The sequence below is a fragment of the Erinaceus europaeus genome, chromosome 7, assembly GCF_950295315.1.
Source record: "Erinaceus europaeus chromosome 7, mEriEur2.1, whole genome shotgun sequence".
NCBI classification, from domain to species: domain Eukaryota; kingdom Metazoa; phylum Chordata; class Mammalia; order Eulipotyphla; family Erinaceidae; genus Erinaceus; species Erinaceus europaeus.
This window is the reverse complement of record NC_080168.1, coordinates 71,059,142-71,085,963: the sequence shown is the minus strand read 5'-3', so window position 1 is coordinate 71,085,963 and position 26,822 is coordinate 71,059,142. Positions and strand designations below refer to the sequence as shown.

The window sequence follows — 26,822 nt, the reverse complement described above, 5'->3', positions numbered from 1 at the left end:
AAATCCTAACAAAGGGATATTTCAAAGTTAATCCAATTGCCAAATAATGTGATTATAGTATTAACTATCTATTGTCTTCTTAAACCCTAAGACAGCAGGAACCTCCTACTTCCTCTATAGAGCCTATATTTCCCCCAGTCCTGGAACCTCTATGGTGGGGTTCACTTTTCTGCATGCTTCTCTCAATTCATAACAAATGATATTGCATCTGCCAATCCCAACCTAATGAACGCAATGAGTACAACCTCAGCATGCTTCACTTCACACTGTGTCCAGAGACGTCAGACATGGAATGTCAACCCTTTAGCCTCACTACTTGGGTGAGACCTTTCCTTTCATAGTATTCTCTCATTCCATTCCAGGAGGTTCACTTCCTCAGTCCCAAAACCTGGATATAGACTGGGTCCTGTAAGAGCATATGTTCACATGTATCCATAAATTAGGGCAAAATATACACCTGAAAGCAAAAATACACAATAGTCTGTAGTGAGTCAGTATAAAGTTCATAATGAAATAGTGTCTACTTAGACTTATATCCTCCTCACCTACTTCCTATTACACTTCTCTCACTCCAAAGCAAACCTCATCAAAGCAAGGACTTCAAAAGCTGAATAAGGGCAAGAGACTGGTGTCGGGGTCTCTGGCGGGGTGATCTCCAGGGGAAAGGTAACGGACCGGTTCTTTTTCCCTCGCGCAAGAGACATCGGGGGGACCTGCAGCGTGCTCAGACTTCAGATCTCAAGTCTCAGGTCTTGTTTATTAGCAGGTGGGCAAGGTTTAAGTAGAAAACCAAACAAAGAACATTATTCGAATTTGTCAGAAATTACAGGTTTCTTAATGGTCAGATTGCCCCTATGGTAGGGGGCTGGTATGACAAGAATTGATACAGATACATAAAGGTCAAGATAATTAATCTCCCGATGCAGGCATTTAATTACCCAAAGGCGTTTGAGGGGAGGAGAGGGGTTGAACCAGTTAAGGCAAGCTAGAAGATGAGCAAATTAAGGACATCAAAGGGCACTGCTAGGAGTGTGTGATAAGGTGTGTTCTCCTCTGTGAACTTTGAGTAAGTGAATCATGTGGCCTGCAGTTAATGGGGAGAAGTATTGGGGTTTCTGTAGGCCTGAGAGTCAAGAAGGAAAGAACTAAGTCTGAGCTTCTCCCCTTTGCTCACCTTGGTTGAGAGAGACTAACCAAGAGGGTATCTTCTCAGACCTCCATCTGAGGATGGGGGTAGTTCTCCCTAAGCTCTATCACGCTTACACATAGTCCCATCAGACTGGCATACTTTAATGATGACTCTTTAGTTACTATTAGGCCACCCCATCAGCTGGGGCCCTAGTTGGGGAGTCCTGAGATTCCCAAACACACATGATGGGCCTAGACCTCGAATAAATCCCTCTCTCCATTGTTACCAGTCATTTCTGTCAGGAACAACGCAACAGACCCCTTTGTGGGCCGCCATAGGACCTTGCCCTCAACTTGAATCAACAATGGTAGAGAATGGTCCATTCTCTGAAGGGAGGCTGGATAATATACTCTTATGTTACACCTGAGGAAGATGGGTCCTGATATTGGGGCAGCTTGGAATCTACCTGCTTATGACCACAGAAATTTGAGCTCAGATCTACATGGATGCAGAAGTCACATAGGCTCCTAAGCTGAATATGGGCCCCAGATTACATCAAATCGACGGGGTTTACAATCAACAATATTTGTACACCTCTCCCATATTTGGGAGCTACTCTCTTCCCTGATCCAGCTTTCTGGTCCTTCTGCCAGCCATGACATCATCTCCCCAGACAATAATTAGGATTCCACCTGCATATCAGATTTCAGGCTCAGGCAAAATAAATAAATAAAATAAAACAACTATTATAGCCACAGGCCCTTTAGAATTTAACTAAAATATGCATACTAGCTATTTACAAAACTGAAAACTGGAGCAGGCACCGTCATGCGAGCTGCTTGACACAGTACCAGCTTCGCAGGAAGTTCAGCACGGCTGGACTCTCCAGGACAAACTGAAACCATCTCACTTTTTGCCATGATTCAGCTCTGTGTGGTCTTAATAATATTTACCTATGGCCAGGCTCAGAGCCTGACCAAATGACAAAAATAATGACAAAACCTGCACTGCCAGCGTAAGACTGATCATAATGGAATAAGCAATAGCAGTAATGCAGAATTTTTCAGGAGGCCCCAATAGGAAGAAATGTTTTCCCCTTTATCTACACCACTTCCTTTAGTATTCCCCCTAAAATATAAAGATTGGTGGTTCCCACATTGGAGGGGCCACCTTACATAACAAATAATTAATGGAAAGTTATGGTACCTGCCTAAATACAATGGGCCTTTTAATCTACCACCCACCACTATGCTCCCACCTCCTTATGCAAGAATAGTACACAAGAACCTAGGTCACATAGTGAGCATACACAGAAGGTGGATTCTAGCTAGAGAGTTTAACTTGGAACAGAATAAAACAAAACTCCTTGATCAAACAATGTAACAGATTTTGTGAAAAATGGGCCGCTCAATTTGTTTAAGGCCCCTAGAAACATAACAAACTTGAATTTTCTATAAACCATTGTCTTCTGATGCACAGGGCCAAGAGAATGGCATAAAAGGTAGAATATTAATCTTAATCAATAGGACATTTGCCTAGCACACAGGTACAGGAAAAACAAAAGACACAGAAATGGTGATGTGATCTCTAGGGCAGAAAGTGCCCCTGGAATGTGAATGTTCCACAAAGCAGGAGGTGTTCCCTACCTGTGTTGTTCTTACTTGGTGATTTTTGTTTCAATAATCAAAGCCTTGGTGGTTTTTGTTTTAATAATCAATACCTTGGTGATTTTTGTTTGAATGATCTAAGCCTTATGAGACTATAAAAATAATCCATCTCTCCAGGTAGCCATTTTCTTCCTTTCTGTTTTGATGGGACAGAGATTGAGAGGGGAGGGGAAGGTAAAGACCGATATCTACAGCCTTTCTTCAACACTCATAAAGCATCCAAAGCATGCCCCCCTGTAGTGGGGGAGCAAGGCTTCAAACCTGGATCCTTGCATTTGATGAAGTGTGCACTCAACCAGTATGCCAGTGCCCTTCCTCTTTTCCTATTTCTTTCCTTTTTTTTAGCTACAAAATATTCTCTTCTTATTCGGGTTTTCAGCAATACTGACAGCAGTATTACTCAGTGAGATGACTGGCCTCTTGCCAGTCTCCTATATTCAATGCTCTCTCTGCCTCTTCCCATCCCCTGAAGGATTCAATCCTTGGTGTACTAACACACTGACTCCCTGCTTATGCAATCTTGATTGTCCTGTGGATGACATACACACAGCTCCGATAAACAGTGAACACAAGGTTGATAGGAACTTGGGAGGCATCATCATCTAGAAGGGTGACCAAAGTTTTACCTTGAAAAACCAAAATATATCAGAAATAAGTTGCTTTGTATCACACTTAAAAAAAAAAAAAAACTACACAAAATTAAGAATGAGTAAAGTTTTAGTGACAATTTGCTGATACAATGAAGAAAACAATGTAACAGAAGTCCTTCATTTCAAAGCACAATTTGGAAAAGTAATGGTTATTGCACCAGATTTCTCAACACTAAGCTTTTGAAGCATCCTGTCATAAGATTTGTTAAATACTTCTTCTCATTTTTTTTTTAAACCCATCTCCATAGTATGTTAGTTCCTTGCTTTCCCTTTGGCCATAATCTGAAAAGCTGACCAAGAGTACTTTCACAAATGTAATTAGATAAATTTGCATCTCAGTCATGCTTAAAGGGGAAGGGCCTCAGATTGGATGGTCTGGACAGTCTGAACCTGTCAAAGTTTTAGAAGTTTCTGCTTCCATAGGCAACAGTTTACAGAAAGATGTCTAACTTGGGAAGAGTCCTCAGCACCTTCCAAAGAGTACAGATCACACTCTGTTGAGTGGTCTTGTGGAGGGGGGCTGGAAAGGGTCAGCTGCCATGGTGGAAAGAACTGGTTGAAGAGGATGGAGCTGGCCCTCAGAAAGAAGCTGGACACAGAAGAAGGGAGACATGTCCCAAGAACAACTCGAGCCCTTGTTTCCAAATGCCTGAGGTCTGCTATGACACCGCAGTGACCCAGGCCTGTAACTACTTCTTTTCCCAAATTAATATAAGCTTGTCATTGAAAAGAATATTGTTGAAATAAAAAGGATAAAGGACTGCTGGGAGAGTCATGAGGAGGCAGAAGGATGCAGCTATAGTTAAGGAAGCAGCCCAGATCTACTAGGGAGTGATAAGTACTTAGCCCCAGAAATACTGGAGGCCATCTTACTGTAATAATAGGAACTGCAGATTTCTTTTTAAAATTGTTCAAAGTTCAAATTGCAAGATTGAGGTCTGATGCGGTGCACACTGCACACTGCCATGTTCGAGGCTACTGGTTCAAGTTGCCAGTCCCCATCTGCAGGGGGGAAGATGGAACAGTGCTGCAGATGACTTTCTCTTACCATCTGGCAAAGAAAAGGAAAAATTGGCCACTGAGGGTGGTGGAGTCATGCAGGCACCAAGCTCCAGTAATAATCCTGGTAGGGAAAAAAAAAAGATAATGTATTGTTTCTTCTAACATAAGCCATTCTATTAGGTTAGGCAGGACATAATTAAACACAATGAAATAGTAATAATCTTTAGAAACTGACTTAGGACAGGCTAAACTAAGTCAAAGTTTAACAAATTGTGACAACAATGTTCACACTTCTTAAGAGTGGGTTTTTTCTTAAGGGGGGCGGGCAGTAGCTCAGTGGGTTATCCGCACTTGGTGCAAAGTGCAAGGACTGGCATAAGGATCCTGGTTCGAGCCCCGGGCTCCCTACCTGCAGGGGGGGTCACTTCACAAGCGGTGAAGCAGGTCTGCAGGTGTCTATCTTTCTCTCCCTCTCTTTTGATTTCTCTCTGTCCTATCCAACAACAATAAACAAGGCCAACAAAAGGAAAAAAAAAAGCCTCCAGGAGCAGTGATTTGTAGTGTAGGCACTGAACCCCAGTGATAACCCTAGAGAAGAAAAGGGGGGGGGGGCGCAGAGGACAGAATGTGAACAAGTCTACAGCGGATGGATCCACTAGTTCTGCAAAAAGAAAAAAATTAAGCCTATTCCACAGCCAACAGCAAAACAAGTGACCCAGACTGTGGCTACGTACTGCCACATAACAGTGTGTGATATACTGAGCATACTACCATCAACCAGGATGGGTGGCGGAGGACCTGGTAAAGCAAACTCCTCATCATGCACAAGGATTAGGGTTCAAGGCCTGGTCCCCACCTGTGTGTGTGTGTGTGGGAGCTTCATGAGTGGTGAAGTGTGCTACTGGTGTCACTCTCCCTATCATCTATCCTCTTTCCCTCTCTAAAAAAAAAAAAAGGCTGCTAGGAGCTCCATCTCCCAGACCACAGAGCAGTGAATTATTAATTATTTACTGTGCAGGCACAGAACTAAAGAACCCCACCAATAACTTTGGTGGTAATTAAAAAAAAAAAAGGTTGTTATGTTACTATCATAAATATTCAGTTTAAATTAATATTAAAATTTCTCACTAGCAGGGCTGGGTGGTGGCACGCATGCACAAGGTCCCAGGCTCAAGCCTTAGCTCCCCACCTGTAGGAGACAGCTTTAAGAGCAGCAAAGCAGTGCTACAGGTGCCTCTCTATCTCCACTTCCATCTCAGCTTCTCTTTGTCTCTATCAAATAAATAAATAAAATTTAAAAATTACTAGCTTTTAACTAGCGGTTTTTAAGTGTTCTCAAACAGCACACCCACTTCCTTGACAAACAGCAGCATACTCACTTTTAATAGTTCTCTTTTCCAATATGGTGGCTGCTCCATTTTCTGTATTTAGTAAACTCCTGGCTAGGGCTAGGGGGCACAGCTTTTACCACTTCTGGAGTAGCTAGATTTGAGTTGTATCTTGCTAACATCTGAAACAAAGACAATTCTTTTTAAATTAAGTCACCTGAACAACATAATGCATATCTGGAAGGTGTTATAAAACATTCAAGGAAAATCTGAAGATACGGTTATTTGAAATAGAACTTCTGAGCAGTGGACAGGCTTTAACTACCAAGGGTGGGGGAGATTAAAGAGTTAACTTGGATGTGGGGACTGATTTCTGAAGCCTTGTAAAATCTGAGGTTAATATACCTCAGAAGGTGGATGCCTTTACAAAGACATCAAGGAAATGGGAGAAATGAATGCTCAAATGAATGACCATCAACTGTAAAGATGAAGACTAACTTTCATATAGAAAGAGGTGAAACTGAACCTCAGAAGGACGGGTTTTGACTATAGGAGGCAGGGAGGAGCCAAGGTCCTATGGCAGGAAGGGGGCAGTAGAGTATCCCCTCACCCCTCCTCTGATGGGAATCAGGATAGAAAAAGCTCTGAGTCAAAAAAAAAAAAAAAAAGAAAAAGCTCTGAGTCGGGAAATTCTGGGTCTTAAATTTCTAATCCTGCCCTCTATGTCCAGGATTATAAAAGCAACCACAAAGAGGGAGGTCAATTTGAAGGAGAAAGACACTCTCTGACCACATACTGTATAGAGGAGAGAAAGTTATTCACAGCACTCTCCTCTGGGATTTCTGACTTTGCCAGAGGCAGCTCTCAAGGAAATTATGGTGAGTATGGCCATCACAGGTACACAGTGCATCAGAATATATTAGAAGAGTTTCAGAACATGAAGATGAAGAGAAGATATGCTCCTTAAAGGTATAAAGACAGGATGAAGTCACTAGCTTACGCCCAGAGCCTTTGCCAAAGATGAGAATTCAGATTTTCTCAATATCCAAGCCAGCCCATAAACAAGTAAGACCATTTGTGTACATCCCAGGCCTCTAAAGATAAATATCTCCTTTTGCAAAGAATACATCTGAAAAAAAAAAAAAAACGGTCTGGGGAAATAACCTGGAGAACGTCTTCTGGAATTGTAGTTATTGTTGGAGGGGTTGGTGTTCGGAGCAGATCCTCGTAAGAAGCCATTTTAAGTGAGGGGGCTTCAAGATTCTGAAAGCACTTGTCTGAATTTAAAGCTAAGGATGTGAAGTCTCTCAGTTTCAAGTCATTTGTTGAACAATTTGTTTCTGGTGGTAGATAATTTGTGGAGACCTATTGGGTAAAAACAAATTGTTATATTATGATGGCAGAATAATGTAACTGAAATTGTCAGGGGGCTGGGCAGTGTTGCACTCCACTGCGTGCACGTTACAATGCACAAGGACATGTGTTCAAGACCCAGGTCCCTGGGGGATGGGGGAGCTTCACACACAGTGAAGCAGGGCTGCAGGTGTCTTTCCCTATTTTTTTTCCTTTCCAATTATCCATTTATTTATTGGATAGAGACAGGCAGAAGTTGAAAGGAAGGGGGAGTCAGAGGGTTAGAGACAGAGACATACCTTCAGCACTGCTTCAATACTCATGAAGCTTCCCCCCCTGCAGTTGGGGACCAGGGGCTTGAACCCAAGTCCTTTTGAATTGTTAACATGTGTGCTCAACCAGGTGCACCAACATCTGGCCCCTCTTTCTCTCCCTATCTCTACCACCCCTCTCAATTTTACTATCAGAAAATAGGAAAAGAAAAAATGAGGGGAAAAAGGCTACCAAGAGTGATGGATTTGTAGTTCAGGCGCCAGACTTGAGAAACAAAGGGGGGGGGGGGAGTGCTGGAACAACAACATAATGGTTATGCAAAAAGACTTGCATGCCTAAGGTTCCCAGGTCCCAAGTTCAATCCTCAGCCCATCATAAGCTAGAGCTGAGCAGTGCTCTGGTCTTTCTCCCAAACCCCCTCTCCTCTTTTCCTCACTGAAACATAAAGTAGGTCCAAAAAATGACCCCCCCGCCCGTTCCATGACCAACTACTAAATGAAATAAAGCAATGACAAATGGGTAACAAAACACTATCCTTATTACAAATAAAGGATGTGCTAGAGTGTAATATGAAAACTAAATTAATTTGATGACAATACAGGTTAACATACCCAGTCTCAGGCAACATTAAACTTGGCTAGCTAAGAGCCGTAACACTAATGCACAGAAGTGTCACCAGATGCCATCACTCCCAAGAGGGAGAAAGCAGATAGGAGGCAAGCTCAACAAGCATTTTCCTAATTTAAATAACCCCCTGTGACTTGACCAGTTGGTAAGTTGCTTCAACTCCTGATGATCAGAGCTAATGCAGAGTAGAATAGTTCCAAGTCACAGGAACACAAGCACTTGAACACCCATAAATGGTGAATAGGAGCAAACAGATAAACTGGTACTAAACATTTATTTTCCTTTTCTTGCCACTAGTGTTACTGCTGGGACTCAGTGCCTACACAATTCTGCCACTACTACTGCTGGCAGTTTTTTTTTTTGTTGTTGTTGTTTTAAATACAGGGTGAGAGGCAGAAGGAGAGATAGTTGCAGCACTGTTCCACAACTTGTAAAACTTCCCCTCTAAAAGTGGGGACCAGGGGTCTTAAACTTGGGCCCTGGTAACCAACCAACCCTGATACTAAAAATTTTTTTCATTTATTTATTTCCCTTTTGTTGCCCTTATTTTTTATTGTTGTAGTTATTGTTTTATTTTTAAATATTTTATTTTATTTATTTATTCCTTTTTGTTGCCCTTGTTTTATTGTTGTAGTTATTGTTGTTGTCATCGTTGTTGGTTTGTTGTAGTTATTGATGTCATCGTTGTTAGATAGGACAGAGAGAAATGACGAGGGGGGAAGACACCTGCAGACTTGCTTAACCGCCTGCGAAGCGACTCCCCTGTAGGTGGGGAGCCAGGAGCTTGAACCGGGATCCTTAAGCTGGTCCTTGAACTTTGTGCCATGTGCGCTTAACCTATTGTGCTACCGCCTGACTCCCGATACTAAAATTTATAACCCAGCCTTTTGTCTACAGCTGTGCTGTCCCTTATATTAGCCACAAGTCACATGAGGCGATTCAGATGTAGAAAAATGAAAGATGGGTAGGGGTAGACAGCAAATGGTTATGCAAACAGACTCTCAGGCCTGAGGCTACAAGGTCCCAGGTTCAATCCCCTGCACCACCATAAGCCAGAGCTGAGCAGTGCTCTGATAAAAATAAAATAAATAAACGTAAATTATTAAAAAAAAAAAAAGATTAGCTCCTTGAATGCACCAGGAGTACAGTGTGCTTAATAACTGTGTGTGATTAGCAGCACATGACTGGGAGCTACCAAACAGAACAGCACAGAGAACTGTGTTTTTTTAACTATTTTTTATTTTTATTTATCTTTTTGTTGCCCTTGTTGTTTTATTGTTGTAGCTATTATTGTTGTCGTTGTTGTTGGATAGGATAGAGAGAAATGGAGAGAGGAGGGGAAGACAGAGGGGGAGAGAAAGATAGACACCTGCAGACTTGCTTCACCGCCTGTGAAGTGACTCCCTGGGAAGTGGGGAGCCGGGGCTCTAACTGGGATCCTTAAGCCGGTCCTTGCGCTTTGCGCCAAGTGCGTTTAACCTGCTGCGCTATCGCCCGACTACCAAACAGAGTGTGTGTTATTTTATTTATTTATTCCCTTTTGTTGCCCTTGTTTTTTTATTGTTGTAGTTATTATTGATGTTGTTGTTGGTGGATAGGACAGAGAGAAAGGGAGAGAGGAGGGAAGACAGAGAGAGGGAGAGACCTGATTCACCACCTGTGAAGCGACTCCCCTGCAGGTGGGGAGCCGGGGGCTCGAACTGGGATCCTTGTGCTGGTCCTTGTGCTTTGCGTGTGCCTAACCCATTGCACTATCGCCCGACTCTCCAGAGTGTTTTATTATCACAGCAGAAAGTTGTTAGATAGTTCGTCCCTTCCTAGAGTCCTCTGCTTTGGTACAACATACAAACATGCTAACTTTTAAAAGAAACAAGGTTTGACTATAGAAAATTCACTCACTGAGAAATATTTGGAGAATAAAAGCATTAAAAATTATCCATATCTCTACCACCTACAGATAATCTCAATTTGGTATGTTTATTCATTTTGCTTAATATACATATTGTTATCTGTATTGTTAAATATTTCTTCAAAGTTGTTAACATTTTTCATTTATTTACTTTTGGGTAGAGACAAATAGAAATTGGGAGGAAAGGGGTAGACAAAGAGGGAAGGAGGGAGTAGATAACTGCAGCACTGTTTCACCACTTGTGAAGCTTCCCCCCTGCAGGTAGGAACTGGAGGCTTGAACTGAGGTCCTTGTGCACTGTGATCTGTGTTCTACGCGTGTGCTACCACCCCATTCCTTTGTTAAATAATTCTTGAAAAATTTCCATGTTTTTCAAAACGGTCATTAGGTAAGCTAGATTTTGTGCTTAAATATATTTTGCATGTCATAGATTATTTGACATTTGGATTGCTTTTCTCTATTTTGTTCTTATTATTATAAATAATAAGAACAAAATTATATATATTTATAATCATTATTATAAATAATGGTATTCCTTTTGATAACTTCCTTATTATAATTATAAATCTGTCTCAATGTGCCTTAGAAGATCTTACATATATTTAAAGGACATGATAAAATTTTAAGTTCACAATATGTGCTGCTAAATGACTCTTGAGATAAATATACTGTAAATATATACCTATTGACTGCATTAGTTTTTTTTTTTTTTTTTTAAGTAAACTGAGTCTGAAAATAATAGTGTATCTGTGTCATTTGGGGAGAAAAAATTAGAACTTTCAGTTTTATGGAAATTTACCAGAGCTGTATCATTTTTTGTAGAAGGAATTTTCAAATCAGGAGTGCAGAACGTAGGTGCCACAGGGGAATTTAGATATTCAGCATCTAGAAGACAAGCAATGGTATGAAAAAAAAAAAACAAAACTGAAAGATTTTGATCCTGAACTTAATTTGCTCTTAATAACTTAAGAAATTATGATAGTCTGTGCTTGTCTGGATAGGAGAAAAACAAAGCTGTCATGTTCAATTACCTAATTATCATTAGTAGTAATAAAAGTTTAGAAGTATGTGAGATATATAAGCAATATATCGTGAACAGATCAGATTAAACATAAAAGCAGCAAACAGTTTAAACCAGTTTGATGCCTAAGACAGTCTCATAGAATATTTTCTCAATTAAAAATTATCTAAATAAACATAATTTGCAACGTATGATTATATATATTTTAACAAATAACAACACAGAAGATAATTACATGTAAATCTATTAAAACCACTTAAGACCTTTAAGAAACAAGGCAAATGAACTCTCAGATTCTGATATCAGAACAGTGGAAGGGGCTGGGTTGTGGTGCACCTGGTTGAGCGCACATGTTACAATGCGCAAGGACCCAGATTAGAGTCCTGGTCCCCACCTGCAGGGGGAAAGCTTCATGAGTGGTGAAGCAGTGCTACAGGTATCTCTCTGTCTCTCTTCCTCTCTATCCCCCCTTCCCTCTTGACTTCTGGCTATCTCTATCCAATAAATAAATAAAGATAATTAAAAAAAAAATAGTGGTTACCCAGTTGGGGAGAGAGCAAAGTGGTTCTACAAGACTTCATGCCTGAGTCTCTGAAATCCCAGGTCCTAAACCCAGTACCTGCCAGAAGTGAGAGCTGAGCAGTACTCTGGTAAAAAGCCAGTAATAAATACAGTAACCAGAACAGTGGTTCCCAGAGGGGGAAGAGTGTATGTGGGAGGTTGAGTAGGCATGATACGATGTCTGGTGAAAACTAGACATTAAGTAAAAAAGAGGGAGTTGGGCGGCAGCACATTGGATTAGGCGATCCCAGTTCGAGCCCCAGGCTCACCACCTGCAGGGGGGTTGCTTCACAAGTGGTGAAGCAGGTCTACAGGTGTCTTATCTTTCTCTCCCCCACTTTTTAAAAAAAATGTTTATTTTCCCTTTTGTTGCCCTTGTTTTTTTGTTTTTATAGTTATGATTGTTGTTACTGATATCGCCATTGTTGGATAGGACAGAGAGAAATGGAGAGATGGGGAAGACAGAGAGGGGGAGAGAAAGATAGACACTTGCAGACCCACTTCACCTCCTGTGAAATGACTCCCCCGCAGATGGGGAGCTGGGGGCTCGAACCAGCATTCTTATGTGGGACCTTGTGCTTCGCATCATGTGCTTTTAACCTACGGCGCTACCACCTGACCCCCTTCTCTCCCCCTTTCTGTCTTCCCCTCCTCTCTCCATTTCTCTCTGTCCTATCCAACAACGACGTTATCAATAACAACATTAATAACTACAACAATACAACAACAAGGGCAACAAAAAGGAATAAATAAAATAAAATTAAGCAAAATAAAGTCAGAAGTCATGAAAATTCTTTTTTTCCTATAAAGCTTATAACATATGGCACATAGTATAATGGTTATGCAAAGAGAGTATCATGCCTGAGTCTCCAAAGTCCCAGGTTCAATCTCCCACAACACCATAAGCCAGAGCTGGGCAGCACTCTGGTAAAAAAAAAAAAAAAAAAAGTGGGGGTAGGGCGGTAGCACAGTGGGTTAGGACCACATGGCAGGAAGCACAATGACCAACATACGGATACGGGTTCGAGGCCCGGTTCCCACCTGCAGGGGGGTCACTTCACAAGTTCTGAAGCAGGTCTGTAGGTGTCTTTCTTTCCTCCTCTCTGTCTTCCCCTCCTCTCTCGTTTTCTCTCTGTCCTATTCAACAATAATGAGAGCAGTAGTGGATTCCTAGTGCAGGCATAACCCTGGAGGCTATATATATATATACATGACACATTAGGAATGGATTCCTGAGTTAGAATGAGGTGGTGTGCTAGTTTTGCTTGCTTAATAGGATACTTGTTTATACATCTCGTATATATTTCCCCCCCTCCAGTCACTGGGGCTGTGCTGGCACTATAAATCCACAACTTCTGGTGCCCACCCCACCCCCCTTTTTTCCTCTTTCTTTTCATTTGACCAGACAGAGAAATTGAAAGAGGAAGGGGAGATAGAAAGGAGAGAAAGACAGACACCTGCAGACCTGCTTCACTGCTCATGAAGCATCCTGCTGAGGTGGGGAGCAGGGACTCAAACCCAGTTCCTTGCACATATCCTTGCACATATCCCTGCCTGGCCCCACATCATATTCTGTGAGTTGTAAGCTCGCTATGTCTGTGGCAAGATTAATTCAATAGTATAATTTTCTAAAATGAAATCAGTAAGTCAGGGCTGGCAGAATAGCTCACTTGGATAGTGTGCTGCTTTGTCAAGTGGGCAACCCAGCTGAGCCTGTCCTCCACAGCACTAAAGGAAGTTTTGGTGCTGTGTTCTCTTTCTCTCTCTGCCTCTGAAACAAACAAACAAAAAATGCTCAATACAACCAACCAGAGTACAGGAAACATCAGGAAATGTTATCTTAGCCTTGTAGCAAATGCTCCTGACACTAAATGGTACTTACTAGTGTTAGAAAATGAGAAGACATAGGAGATGTTTGAGCCACCATGTATCATCTAGAAAAAATATAACTAAGAAACAGCTTGATTTTCACACTCACCATTTTTTTCCATCTGCTGGGTTACAAGGCCAGGAGAAGCAATGGAATTACCATTTATCACAGGTTCTGTTTCTATGTTCTCATCACTGGCATGATTTAGGGAGATAAGGTAAAACAAAAGTTAGGATTGATAACTTTGACTGAGAAGTGGACTAGGAATCTCTGCTTACAGAAAGCCTTAAGTTTAACTCATTAGTTCAAACACAGAATTGTAAAGTTCGTGGCTTCAAATTGTAAAGTAGAATTTCATAACCATTATACAGATTAAGGATTTTTCTCTTTAGAATAAAAGATTGAGGTGGGGGTGATAGTGTAATGGTTATGCAAAAACATTCATATGCCTCAGGCTATAAGGTCCCAGGTTCAGGCTACTGTACTACCATAAGCATGAGCTGAGCAGTGCTCTGGTAAAATTCATAAATGAACAAACAAATATCATGCTCAAAGACCCAGGTTTGGCACACCTTGTTAAGGTCACACACACTATAGTTCACAAGGACCCAGGTTCAAGTCCCTGGTCCCACCTGTATGGGGAAAGCTTCACAAGTGGTGAAGCAGGTTTGCAGGTGTTTCTCTCCCTCTGTATCTTCTCCTCCTCTCTCAATTTCTATCTCTATCAACCAGAACAACAAAAAGACCCAGGTTTGAGTCCCACTCTCCACCTGCAGGAGGACACTTCATGAGTGGTAAAAATAGCTCTGCAGGTGTCTATCTTCCTCTCCCTCCCCTTTTTAATCTTTCGCTGTTCTATCATAAAATAGAGAGAAAGAAAGAAGTGGGAAGAAATGGCCATTAGGAGTGGTGGATTTGTAATAAAAAAGCAAGTAATAAATTGACCCAGTCATTATGGGATGTTCTAGTCAATGACCTAGCTGTCTGAAAAAACAGTTATAAAGAAGGGTACTGCTGAGTACTACAGGATGGTTCATGAGTATACCAGCAAAATTTACTAAATAATGTTTTCAACAAAAACACCTATAGTATATATTAAATTTTATATAAACTAAAGTTTGTTCTTGGGCTATTACTGTCTCAGTGGTAAAGCCATTTTGTGATAGTCTTAACTGTTGTATTTATTTTTTGCCTTCAGGGTTATTGCTGGGGTTTGGTGCCTACACTATGAACCCACTGCTTCTGGAGGCCATTTTTCCCATTCTGTTGCCCTTTGTTTTTGTTGTGGATAGAACAGATGGAAATGGAGAGAGGAGGGCAAGACAGAGAGGGGGAGAGAAAGACAGATACCTGCTTCACTGCTTGTGAAGTGACACTCCTGTAGGTGGGGGTGCTGGGGGCTGGAATCTTACCCAGGTCCTTGCACTTCACACCATGTGCGTTTAACCCACTGTACTGCCTGGCCCCCCTAACTGTTGTATTTATTGGAGCTCCATGTTGTGTGTTTAGTGTGTGTGTGTGGGGGGGTGTCTTGTGCAGTTCCGGAGTGGTATCCCTTGGCCAACCTTGGATAGACAGAAATTGAGGGGGGAGAGTGAGAGAGGAAGAAAGACAGACCTATAGCACCACTTCACTTGTAAAGCTCGAACCTGGGACCCTGTGCACTATAACATGTGCATCCAACCAGGTGCGCCACTACCTGGCCCATAGGCAGTTTATAATTTTACACCCTTTATACTCACTATGTCCAAAGTTGATGGATAAGATCATATTAACTTTACTAGTGAAAAAACTGGAATACTTTGTGGTCTGAGAGGTGGCTCAGTGGTAAAGCTTTGAACTCTCAAGCATTAGGTCCCAAGTTCAATCCCTGGCAGCATATGTGTAAGAGTGATGTCTGGTTCATTCTCATAAATAAATAAAATCTAAAAAAAAAAAGGGGGGGAATACTTTGAGAGTAAAGGTCCCCAAGTGAGGGACTGACACCTGCATAAAAAGGACATCTAGGGGGTCGGGCGGTGGCACAGTGGGTTAAGTGCATGTGGCGCAAAGCGCAGGGACCGGCGTAAGGATCCCGGTTCGAGCCCCCGGCTCCCCACCTGCAGGGGAGTCGCTTCACAGGCGGTGAAGCAGGTCTGCAGGTGTCTATCTTTCTCTCCCCTTCTCTGTCTTCCCCTCCTCTCTCCATTTCTCTCTGTCCTATTCAACAACGAATTGCGTCAACAAGGGCAATAATAATAACCACAACGAAGCTACAACAAGGGCAACAAAAGGGGAAAAAAAATGGCCTCCAGGAGCGGTGGATTCATGGTGCAGGCACCGAGCCCAGCAATAACCCTGGAGGAGGAAAAATAAAATAAAATAAAATAAAAAGGACATCTAGGGGGCCAGGTGGTGGTGGTGCACCTGGTTAAGCACACACATCACAGTGCACAAGGATGCAGGTTTGAACCTGTTCCCCATCTACAGGGAGAAAGCTTTGAGAGTGGTAAAGTAGATCTACAGGTGTCTCTCTGTATTTTCCCCCTCTATCATCCCTTTCCCTCTTGATTTCTGGCTCTCTTTATCCAATAAATAATACAAAAAAATTATATCTAGTCATTTCCTTGGCTCTTTTGTTGTAACTATCATTTCCACTGGTCACTCTCAATCCTGTCCAGGGCAACATTTATTGCTGAGCTTCAAGTTTAATTCAAATACCTAACTTAAGAGAACCTCTATAGACACCTCAAAATCAATATGTGAATTTATCACCTGAGCCCTGTTTACTTTTCTAACCATTATCCCAGGCAATGAGACAGAAAGTTGTAATTTGTCCTAGATTCCCTTCTTTCCTCATATTGTCATACCAAATTAACAACAAATTTTCTGCAACTGACACATTTGATTTATCCTTTCTTTGTTATCCTACCAACTATCATCTTTCAGGACTCCTAGCTAGCATGTGGTCTGAGGAAACAATATCTGGAATCAGTGATTCAGAAAAGTATGAAATAATCAGTGTGAAGTAACTGAAAACCCTTTGAAGGAAAAAAATTCTACAACATTATGTTTTTGAAGGAAAAATAAAATCTAGAAAGTCATGTAAAACTTGCTTTTTAAGAAAGTTGCTTATCCAAAAATGGGGGGAGGACATGGACAGAATATTCACCACAGAAGAGATCCAAAAGGCCGAGAAACACATGAAAAAATGCTCCAAGTCTCTGTCAGAGAAATGCAAACAAAGACAACAATGAGACACCACTTCACTCCTGTGAGAATGTCATACATCAGAAAAGGTAACAGCAGCAAATGCTGGAGAGGGTGTGGGGTCAAAGGAACCCTCCTACACTGCTGGTGGGAATGTCAATTGGTCCATCCTCTGTGGAGAACAGTCTGGAGAACTCTCAGAAGGCTAGAAATGGACCTACCCTATGATCCTGCAATTCCTCTCCTGGGGATAGATCCTAAGGAACCGAACACATCCATCCAAAAAGATCTGTGTACACATATGTTCTTAGCAGCACAATTTGAAATAGCCAAAACCTGGAAGCAACCCAGGTGTCCAACAATAGATGAGTGGCTGAGCAAGTTGTGGTATATATACACAACGGAATACTACTCAGCTGTAAAAAATGGTGACTTTACCGTTTTCAGCTGATCTTGCATGGACTGTGAAAAATTCATGTTAAATGAAATAAGTCAGAAACAGAAGGATGAATATGGGATGACCTTACTCTCAGGCAGAAGTTGAAAAACAAGATCAGAAGAGAAAACACAAATAGAACCTGAACTGGAATTGGCGTATTGCACCAAAGTAAAAGAATCTGGGGTGGGTGGGGAGAATACAGATCCAAGAAGGATGACAGAGGACCTAGTGGGAGTTTTATTGTTATAAAGAAAACTGAGAAAATGTTATGCATGTACAAACTATTGTATTTACTGTCGAATGTAAAACATTAACTCCCCAATAAAATTTTTTTTAAAAAAAGCTGCTTACAAGGAGTTGGGCAGTAGCACAGCAGGTTAAGCGCACGTGGCAAAAAGCTCAAGGACCGAATTAAGGATCCCCACCTTCAGGGGAGTCGCTTCACAGGCGGTGAAGCAGGTCTGCCAGGTGTCTGTCTTTCTCTCCCAGGCTTCCCCATCTCTCTCCATTTCTCTCTGTCCTATCTAACAACAATGACATCAATAACAACAATAACTACAACAAAAAAACAAGGGCAACAAAAGGAGGGAATATTAAAAAAAAAAAGCTGCTTACTGGGGCTGGGCGGTGACACACTACGTAAAGCACACATAGTGCTAAGCACAAGGACACATGTAAGGATCCCAGTTTGAGCCCCCAGTTCCCACCTTTAAGGGAGTCGCTTTGCAAGCAGTGAAGCAGGTCTGCAGGTGTCTATATTTTTCTTTCCCATTTCTCTCAATTTCTCTGTCCTATTCAACAACCAGCAGCAACCACAACGGAAAAAATATGGACCAGTGGATTGGTAGTGTAGGCACTGAGTCTTAGCAATAACCCTGGAGGCGCAAAAAAAAAAAAAAAAAGAAAAAAGAAAAGCAAAATAAAAAACAAACAAAAACTGCTTACTGTGGCCTGAGATGTAGTGAATAAAGCACTGGGTTTTTAACCATGAGGTTCTGAGTTCGATCCCTGGTGTCACATGTGCCAGAAGGATACTCTGGTGTTCTCTCTCTCAATACACAAATCTTAAAAAAAAATTATAAATGGAGGCATACGTATTACAATTTTAGCCTCCGGTCCCCACCTGCAGGGGGATAGTTTTGCAAGTGGTGAAGCAGGGCTGCAGGTGTCTGTCTCCCTTTTTAAAAAATATTTATTTATTCCCTCTTTTTGTTGCCCTTGTTGTTTTATTGCTGTAGTTATTATTGCTATTGATTCCGTCATTGTTGTATAGGATAGAAATGGAGAGAGGAGGGGAAGACAGAGAGGAGGCGAGAAAGATAGACACCTGCAGACCTGCTTCACCACTTGTGAAGTGACTCCCATGCAGGTGGGGAGCCGAGGGCTCGAACCGGGATCCTTACACTGGTCCTTGCGCTTTGTGCCACCTGCGCTTAACCCACTGCGCAACCGCCAGACTCCCAGTCTCTCTTCCTATCACCCTCTTCCCTTTCAATTTCTGGCTGTCTCTATCCAATTAATAAAGATACTTAAAAAAAATAAAACCCAGTTTACCTTTTAATCTTTAGATTTTTGAGTTCCACAGTGTAATCATTGTTTAAACATATGTTCATGGTATATTCAGAAATACCAAAGTGTTCTATCTTGGGAGTCACACACTCAAAATCGTCCATCCTGAGAGTATACTTTGGAGTTTTTGGTGCTGTGATTAGAGCACTGCAAGATGGATTTAGAATCTCTGGTTCTTCCATCTGATTGTTCACGGCCTGTGGAGGGCTTGGCAGAACTTGGGATATCATGTACCGCTCAAGTCCAAAATCTGCAAGCTGCGGGCTGCGTGGAAAATTCTCAGAAACAGCATTGCTTGGAACAGCAGAATCCAGCGACTCGGCTTTCAACTCTGATACCTGAGAGGCTTCATGCTCAGCACACTCTGGTTTTGAGTCAGTGACTTCTTGCTCACTCACTGGAGCTTAAAAAAAAATCAAGGTCAAATGTAGTCAATTACCAAACCGGAAAAACTCATATACTGAGACAACATAAAACTACTATGTCATTTGAAATGTTTCAAACCAGCAAAAGCCCTGAATTTCTCCTCAATCCCACTAGTTAAGTTGTAGCATGTAGCTTTTGTTCAACTATAGCCCATTCTGATGACTTGCTGAAATGGAAGAAAACTTAAGTACTGGACCTGGAAGATGGCACAGTTACTATGCAAAAGACTTTTGTGCTTGAGGTTCTAAGGTTCCAGGTTTAATATCGAGCATCACCGTAAGCCAGAGCTGAGCAGTACTCAGTAAAAACCAAAAACTTGGGGGCCAGGACCCAGGTTCAAGCCTCTGATCCCCACCTACAGTTGGAAAAGCTTCACAAAGGATGAAGAAGGACTGAAGAAGTCTGTCTGTTTCTTGCTCTATCTCTTTTAAACTTAAAAAAAAAATATTTATTCTCTTTTGTTGCCCTTGTTGTAAACTTATTTTTTAATGTTTGAATAATCTTTACTTATTTGATAGAGATAGTCAGAAATTGAGAGGAAAGGGGGAGATAGAGAGACATTTGTAGCCCTGCTTCACCACTTGCAAAGCTTTCCCCCTGCTGGTGAGGACTTGGGGCTTGAACCTGGGGCCTGGTGCACTGTAATGTGTGTGCTTCACCCAGCCCCACTTTACCTTTCTGTATTCCCCCCGCCCCTATTTCTCTCTGTCTCTATCCAATACGGGGGGAAAAAAGGAGCAGATTCTCATCAGGTTGTGATGAAAATTAGAAAGATACATAATTTCTTGATCTTTAATAAACTATATCTGGCTCTAGTTCACTATCCTTTGCATTTTAGATTAAATAATTACTAGCATGCTCATAGCAGCATAGCTCACAATTGCCAAGATATGGAACCAATCTAAATGGCCATCCACAGGTGACAGGACAAACTACAAGACTGTATATAAATGGAATACTATGTGGTCATTAACAAGATGGCTTTCAGGACAAAATGGCTGGAACTTAAGAGGTAACTTTGCTATGTCAAAGAAATGAGGAAGCTGAAGACAATTACCAGATGGTTTTAATCATTTGCAGAATACAAATATACAAAACAAAAGACTTTTCAAAACAACAACAAAACCCAAAACTGAGATTCTGAAAACTGGTGGCTATAGGTGGAGGAAATGGGAAGGGATCTCTAGTGTGATGGCAGGAATTTTGATGGTGGGGGTGGTGACTCATCACACACAGAAATGTGTGAAATCACACTCTTGTTACATCAAGAGCATTAACTTGAGTGGGGGTAGACAGCATTAAGGTTAAGCAGAGACTCTCATGCTAGAGGTTCCAAAGTCCCAGATTCCATCCCCACACAATCATAAACCCAGAGCTAAGCAGTGCTCTAGAAAGAAAATAAAAATATGGGGGCCGGGTGGTGGCATACCAGGTTAAGTGCACATAGTATAAAGTTTAAGGACCCATGCAAGGATCCCAGTTCGAGCCCCCGGCTCTCCACCTGCAGGGAAGTTGCTTCACAAGCAATGAAGCACGTCTGCAGGTATCTATCTTTTTCTCTGCATCTCTAGCTTCCCCTCCCCCTCTCTGTCCTATCAAAAAATAAAAATAAAAAAAAAAAAACGAATAAATGGCCATAGGAGCAGTGGATTCGTAGTGCAGGCACTGAGCCCCAGCAATAGCCCTGGTGGCAAAAATAAATAAGTATCACCTTATGTTAAATAAATTTAAAATTAAATCATGTCAGGCACTATACTAAGCATATTTTATCCCTATGTGTCCTCAGAGATTAATTAAATAGCTCTACTTTAAGACTGAATAACTAGTTGGTCAAAATCAAACACAGGAAGAGGCAGAATTAGAGACATGAGCTCAGGCCGGGTGGCTCTAAATTCTACAGCAATACATTACAATCCCCTCACTAGGACTTATCTCCAAACCCCAAACTCTCATTCTACAGAGGGGGAAATTGATAGGGAGAAAAACAAAGCCTCATACTTTGATGATGTTTTCTGAGGCTATTTGCTGGCAGACCTGACTAGAAACCAACTCTTCTCAAGTCATACAGATTCACCTCTACTTTTCTCGTACCTAATGTTTTGGGAAGGAGAAAAAGAAGTGTCTTTATATTGCACCACTGACTAGCACTGTACCCAGTGACTTGAGTAAACTATGATCAAATGAGGGTCACACAATGGCACAGCCAGAACAAATACAAGGTCAATTACTCTCATACCATCTTTTTTCATATATATTAATTTAGGGCTAGGACACAGCATAGTGGTTTGGCAAATAAAACAAACAAACAAACAAAACCCTCATGCCTGAGGCTCCAGTTGTAGGTTCAATCTTCACCATAAGCCAGAACTAAGCAGTGCTCTGGTCAAAAAACAAGAATAAAATATTTATCTATGAGGGCAAGGAGAGGAAGAGAAAAGCAGAGCAACACTTTGGCACATGTGATGCCAAGGGTCAATCTCAGGACCTCAAGTCCAAGGCTTTATCCACTGTGTTTCCTCCCAGGCTCCCCCTTCTTCCTTTAATACTAAAGCAAATGCCATACAGTGTAAATTATTCACACCTGAATTTCCTTTGGCACGTGGATTATATCCGTATTTCTGGAAGAACTCTTTTATTTTTGTGATGTCCGTTGAATTTTTTTCCATCAGTACTTTTGCAGCCTTCATGAAACCACTGTTTTCTCGACTTGTCACACATGCTTTATCAACAAGAACACTGACATCGTCCTTTTATGAGGAAAGAGTGCACATGATTTCTCTAAGTTTTTTTTAAAATTTTTTTTACTGAGTCTCTTTAGGTTTTCTAAGTCACAAATCAAATTATAAATATTGTAAAAGCAATATACCTTTAGAGTCTGAACTTCAAAGCAAAGATCATTTAAAGTTCTCAGAGGATTATCTTCAAAGTCTTCGATGTGAACATTGAGAGGAACAACAGACAGTGAGGAGGAAAAATGGGAAAGGAAATTTAAGATGCTTTCATAGAATCATAAAATCCATACAAACATTTATTAGTCATATCCCATCAATCACAAAGAAGTGATAAGGTCATTCTTTAGAACTTTTACTAAACTATAACATACATACAGAAGTGGAAAAGTTATTCCAAGTCTTTTTAATAGAAGAAATGCAATTTGTGGAGTCAGTCACATAGCTCAACAGTAAAGCACACACACTGCTATATGCAAGGACCCAGACTCAAGCCCCAAGTCACCAGAAACATCTGCAGGGGAGAAGCTTCACAAGTAGTGGAGTTGTGCTATAGTTTTTCTCCTCTGTCTTTCTCTCCCTGTCTAAAAAGAAGCAAGATATGGCAACTGGGAGTGGTGATAATTGTGCAGCAACTGAGTCCTAGTGATAATCCTGGTGGCAAAAGCAAAACAAAACCTGAAATTTGTGTACACAGCTAATATGTTGGTAAAATGGTAAATCAGCACAAGAATTGTGGAAAACAATTCAGTTATATGTCAAGAATCCAAAAGCAGGGCCGAGTGGTGGCGCACCTGGCAGCACACATGTTGCAATGTGCAAGGACTTGGGGTTGAGCCCCCAGTCTCCACCTGCAAGGGGAAAGGTTTGTGAGTGGTGAAGCAGTGTGGCAGGTGTCTCTCTGTCTCTCTCTCTTCTCTATCACTGCCTACCCTCTCGATTTATGGCTGACTCTATCCAATAAAAAATAAAGATAAGGAAGTCAAGTGGTAGCACAGCAGGTTAAGCGCATGTGGCACCAAGCAAAAGGACCAGCGTAAGGATCTTGGTTCGAGCCCCCGACTCCCCACCTGCAGGGGGGGGTCGCTTCACAAGCGGTGAAGCAGGTCTGCAGGTGTCAATCTTTTTCTCCCCCTTTGTCTTCCTCTCCTCCATTTCTCTCTGTCCTAGCCAACAACAACAACAATAATAACTACAAAAAGAAAACAAGGGCAACAAAAGTGAATAAATAAATATTAAAAAAAAAAAAAGAATCTAGAAGCAGGACCAGGCTGTGGTATATGTGGAGATGTGTACATATTACCATGTGCTAGGACCTGGGTTCAAGTCACTGAGGGGTCTCCATCTGCAGGGAGGAAGCTTCATTAAGTGGTGGAATAGTACGGGACGGGATGTGTCCATTGTCTACCTCCCCACCTCTCAAATTTTCTGCCTCTAAAGAAAAAAAGAATCAAATATGTCTCTCCATCATCACTGGTCACTTCCATCAGGAACGTAATCATAAGCCCTTTTGTGGGCCACTCAAGAAACTTGTTCTCACTCTAAAGTGGACTGTTCTCCACTCTCTGAAGGGAGGCTGGGTCAGCCTACCCTGCCACTCAAGGAACAGTCGTGCTGAAATGATTGTGCCTAGAATGTTCCCAGATGTGACCAGAGACTGTGAACTCAGGCTGGCAGGGCCCCAGAGGTTACACAGGCTCTTGTGCTAAATACATGGGCCCTGGGTCAGGTTGATGGGGTAAACAATTTTATTTACAGATTTTCTTCAGGTTTGGAAGGTACTGCCTGCCCTATTCCAACTTTCTAGTTCTATTTTCAACTCGGACATAATCTTCCCAGACAATATTTTTAGTCCACTTGCATGTTGGCTTCAAACTCAAGCAAAAACTACTAAGTCATGGACTCCTAGGTACATACCTAAAATAGACTTCCTAGCTTCTTTCCATCCCAAGATCTCTATTTTCACCTGCTATTATCTTACCTTTGGGTTCCTGATTATTAATCATTTTCTCCTACCTTATATCTTGCTGCCTTTCATTCACCAAGCTGTAGATGCTACTATGATTCCACCTTGACTTTCCTGGGCAGACGACCTCACCACTGTGTCTTGGAACCCCACCTTCCCAGAGCCCTACCCCACTAGAGAAAGATAGAAACAGGCTGGGGGGTATAGATAGACTTGCTAATGCTCATGTCCAGAGGAGAAGCAGTAACAGAAGCTAGAACTCCACCTTCTGTACCCCATAAAGAATTTTGGTCATGGGGTGCTGGAAGTAGTGCACCTGGCTAAGTGCACATAGTACTATGCGCAAGGATACACACAAGGACCTGGGTTCGAGCCCCTAGTCGCCACCTGCAGTGGGGATACTTCATGAGTGAAGCAGGTCTGCAGGTGTCTATCTTTCTCTCCTCTTCTTCCCCTCTCAATATCTCCTTCCTATTGAATGAAAAAAAACAAAAAACAACTTTTGGTTCATACATACTCCTAGGGAGGGAGAAATGTTAGAGGATAACCAGAGGGTTCTGAGCTCTGATTCCATCAGGATCCAGAAAGAGAAGAGGAAAAAAGGAGGGTCATTCATAAGTAGCAATAGGTATAGGTGTGACTTGGAATAGAAAGCAGAACCATAGGGGAAAAATAAAGGATACACACACACACACACATATATAGAATAGTAAACTCTTATCAGTGACCTTGAGAGAATTACAATTTCGAACGGAAGGAATGGGACACAGAACTCTGGTGGTGGGAATGGTGTGGAATTGTACCTGTTATCTCATAATTTTGTCAATCAATTTTTCTTTCTTTTTGCCTCCAGGGATACTGCTGGGGCTCGGTGCCTGTACTACAAACCCATTGCTCCTGCGCCCACACCCCCTACCCCCAATTTTTTGACAGAGAGAAATTGAGAGGGAAGGGGAAGATAAGAGAGGGGGAAAGAAAGATAAGACACTGCGGACCTGCTTCATGGCTTGTGAAGTGACCACTACTACCCCCCCCCACCCCACCCCCGCAGGTATGGAGCTAGGAGGCTTGAATTGGATCCTTGTGCAGGTCCTTGTGCTTCGTAGTATGTGCTTTTGTTTAATCCAGTGTGACACTGGATTAAACCCAGTGTCACACTGGATTGGGGGGATCCAGCCCCCCTAAAATCAATATTTTAAAAAAAGAATATTTAAAAAATTTATTTATTTTCCTTTTTATTGCCCTTGTTGTAGTAATTATTATTATCGTTGTCATTAATGTCACTGTTGTTGGATAGGACAGAAATGGAGAGAGGAGGGGAGACAAAGAGGGGGAAAGAAAGACAGACACCTGAAGACCTGCTTCACTGCCTGTGAAGCGACTCCCCTGCAGGTGGGGAGCCAGAGGCTCGAACTGGTTTATTTACTTCTTTATTGCATAGAGACAGCCTGAAATTGAGAAGAAGGGGGAGATACAGTGGGAGACAGAAACACCTGCAATACTGATTCACCATTTGCAAAGCTTTCCCCTGCAGGTGGGGACTTGGGGCTCGAACCTAGGTCCTTACACATTTAACTGGTGCTCTCAACCAGGTGCACCACCGCCCAACCCCTGTAAGTCAATATTAAGTCACTACTACAATTAAAAAAAAAAAATCAAAGGAGTTGGGCCGTAGCGCAGCGGGTTAAGCGCATGCATCGCTAAGCCGCAAGGACTGGTGTAAGGATCCTGGTTGAAGCCTCAGGCTCCCCACCTGCTGCAGGGGAGTCGCTTCACAAGCGGTGAAGCAGGTCTGCAAGTGTCTCTTTCTCTCCCCCTCCTCTCCCCATTTCTCTCTGTCCTGCCCAACAACATCAATAACAATAATAACTACAACAATAAAACAACAAAAGGTAATAAATTTAAAAAATTTTAAAAAATAATCTAATTTTTTTTAAAATAATAAAACCATTTCTTGGGGCTGGGCTGTGATGCACCCAGGTGAGTGCACATGTTACCGTGTGAAAGGCCCTAGGTTCAAGTCCTTGGTTCCTACTTGCAGAAATGAAGAAGCTTCATACTCTGCAATTGAGCTGTCCTTTCAGAAACTGTTGAGGTGGGTCAGAAGCCTTAAGTCAATAAAACAAAGCTCTCACACGTTTGTTGTGGAAATACCCTGCACCCAGGTCTGCAACCTTTTGTCACGTGGTAAGCTTGGTGGATGAAACTGCACAGCCCAGCCTTCACCTCCACCGAATCATAAATAATAAAAGCCCCCATTCTTGCGCTACTTACACAAAAGAGCTGATGCCTGACTCGACAGGAGAAATCACTTTCTGGACTTGGACAATACAGCTGAGTAGGATGTATTGCAACAAAGCAAAGGACTCTGGGAAAGGAGGGTAAAGGGGTGTGTCCTGGGGGGGGCTTTGGGGTCTTGGTGTCTGATGGTGGAAAAGGACTTAAGTTGGGGGTGAGACTGTTCGGGGACATAAGAAATTGCCCCCATGTGTCAACAACTGTTCTGTAAATCATTAGCCCCCATAAAGTGATAACAAAAGGGGTCACATCAGATGTATGACATTCTTCTTGTTCCGTGTAACCAGGTGGCTCCCTTCATCTCTGCTTGCAGTTCCGGGCGTGTCTTTCTGTGCACACCACCAGCCGTATACAACAGAGACCAAAACCTCAGGCGGGAAGGGAGACCTCCTCAGGTGTGACGGCTGTTTGTTCTGAATGTCACTCATGAGTCGTCCCTGAAGGGCGTCACGGCATCGACCTCCAGCCCCTTCAGTCAACTTAGCAGCGACTTGCAGCAGAAACCGCGGCTTCGCAAGGCTGCAGGGCCAGCACTGCCCCCCCCCCCCACCCCGGTCACCACAAGCAGCCCCCTGGGGCGTCCACGCCTGCGCCTCACTCACCGTCCTCCTCGCCTTCCAGCGCCCGCTGCAGCCGGGCTGTCTCCTTGTCCAGGGTGACGGCGAGCGAGCGCAGCTTCCCGCAAAAGCTCCGGATAGGATCCATGACCCGCCCTGAGCGGCAACACTCAACAACCAAGCGGACAGAAAACCTGCACTCCAGAGCCCGCCCCGCGTTTAAACTTGCGCTCCGGAAGCGCCACTGATCCCGCGAACT

The 26,822-nt window shown here is 42.4% G+C and overlaps 1 protein-coding gene across 3 annotated transcripts; it reads right to left on the bottom strand.

Annotated features, from left to right (window-relative positions):
• Positions 1–1,702: 1,702 nt before the first annotated feature.
• On the bottom strand, positions 1,703–26,799 carry SKA3 (spindle and kinetochore associated complex subunit 3). 3 transcript variants are annotated; one of them, XM_060194726.1, is made up of 9 exons: positions 25,983–26,548; positions 21,880–21,941; positions 21,595–21,760; positions 18,573–18,990; positions 13,499–13,584; positions 10,738–10,823; positions 6,941–7,141; positions 5,828–5,958; positions 1,703–4,569 (listed from the first exon to the last, which is right to left on the bottom strand). In XM_060194726.1, the coding sequence occupies exons 3-8, from the start codon at positions 21,698–21,700 to the stop codon at positions 5,830–5,832; spliced, it is 1,026 nt and encodes a 341-aa protein (XP_060050709.1). In that variant the 5' UTR covers positions 21,701–21,760; positions 21,880–21,941; positions 25,983–26,548; the 3' UTR covers positions 1,703–4,569; positions 5,828–5,829. The 3 variants fall into 3 exon arrangements, with proteins under 3 accessions (XP_060050709.1, XP_060050708.1, XP_060050707.1); XM_060194725.1 differs by lacking the exon at positions 25,983–26,548 and adding an exon at positions 26,609–26,799 and having other exon boundaries at positions 3,482–4,497; XM_060194724.1 differs by lacking the exon at positions 25,983–26,548 and adding an exon at positions 26,609–26,798 and having other exon boundaries at positions 3,485–4,569.
• Between the last annotated feature and the right edge of the window lie 23 nt (positions 26,800–26,822).

Bases quoted from the DNA above. Each gene is read 5' to 3' on its own strand.
- SKA3 (XM_060194725.1), bottom strand. From the start codon at position 26,711: ATGGATCCTATCCGGAGCTTTTGCGGGAAGCTGCGCTCGCTCGCCGTC. The intron at 13,585-18,572 runs GTAAACTGGGTT...AAATCATGCCAG, and splicing joins AAAAATCTAAAGATTAAAAG to TGATGAGAACATAGAAACAG. The intron at 7,142-10,737 runs GTAAATTTCCAT...TTTACCCAATAG, and splicing joins CAAAAAATGATACAGCTCTG to GTCTCCACAAATTATCTACC.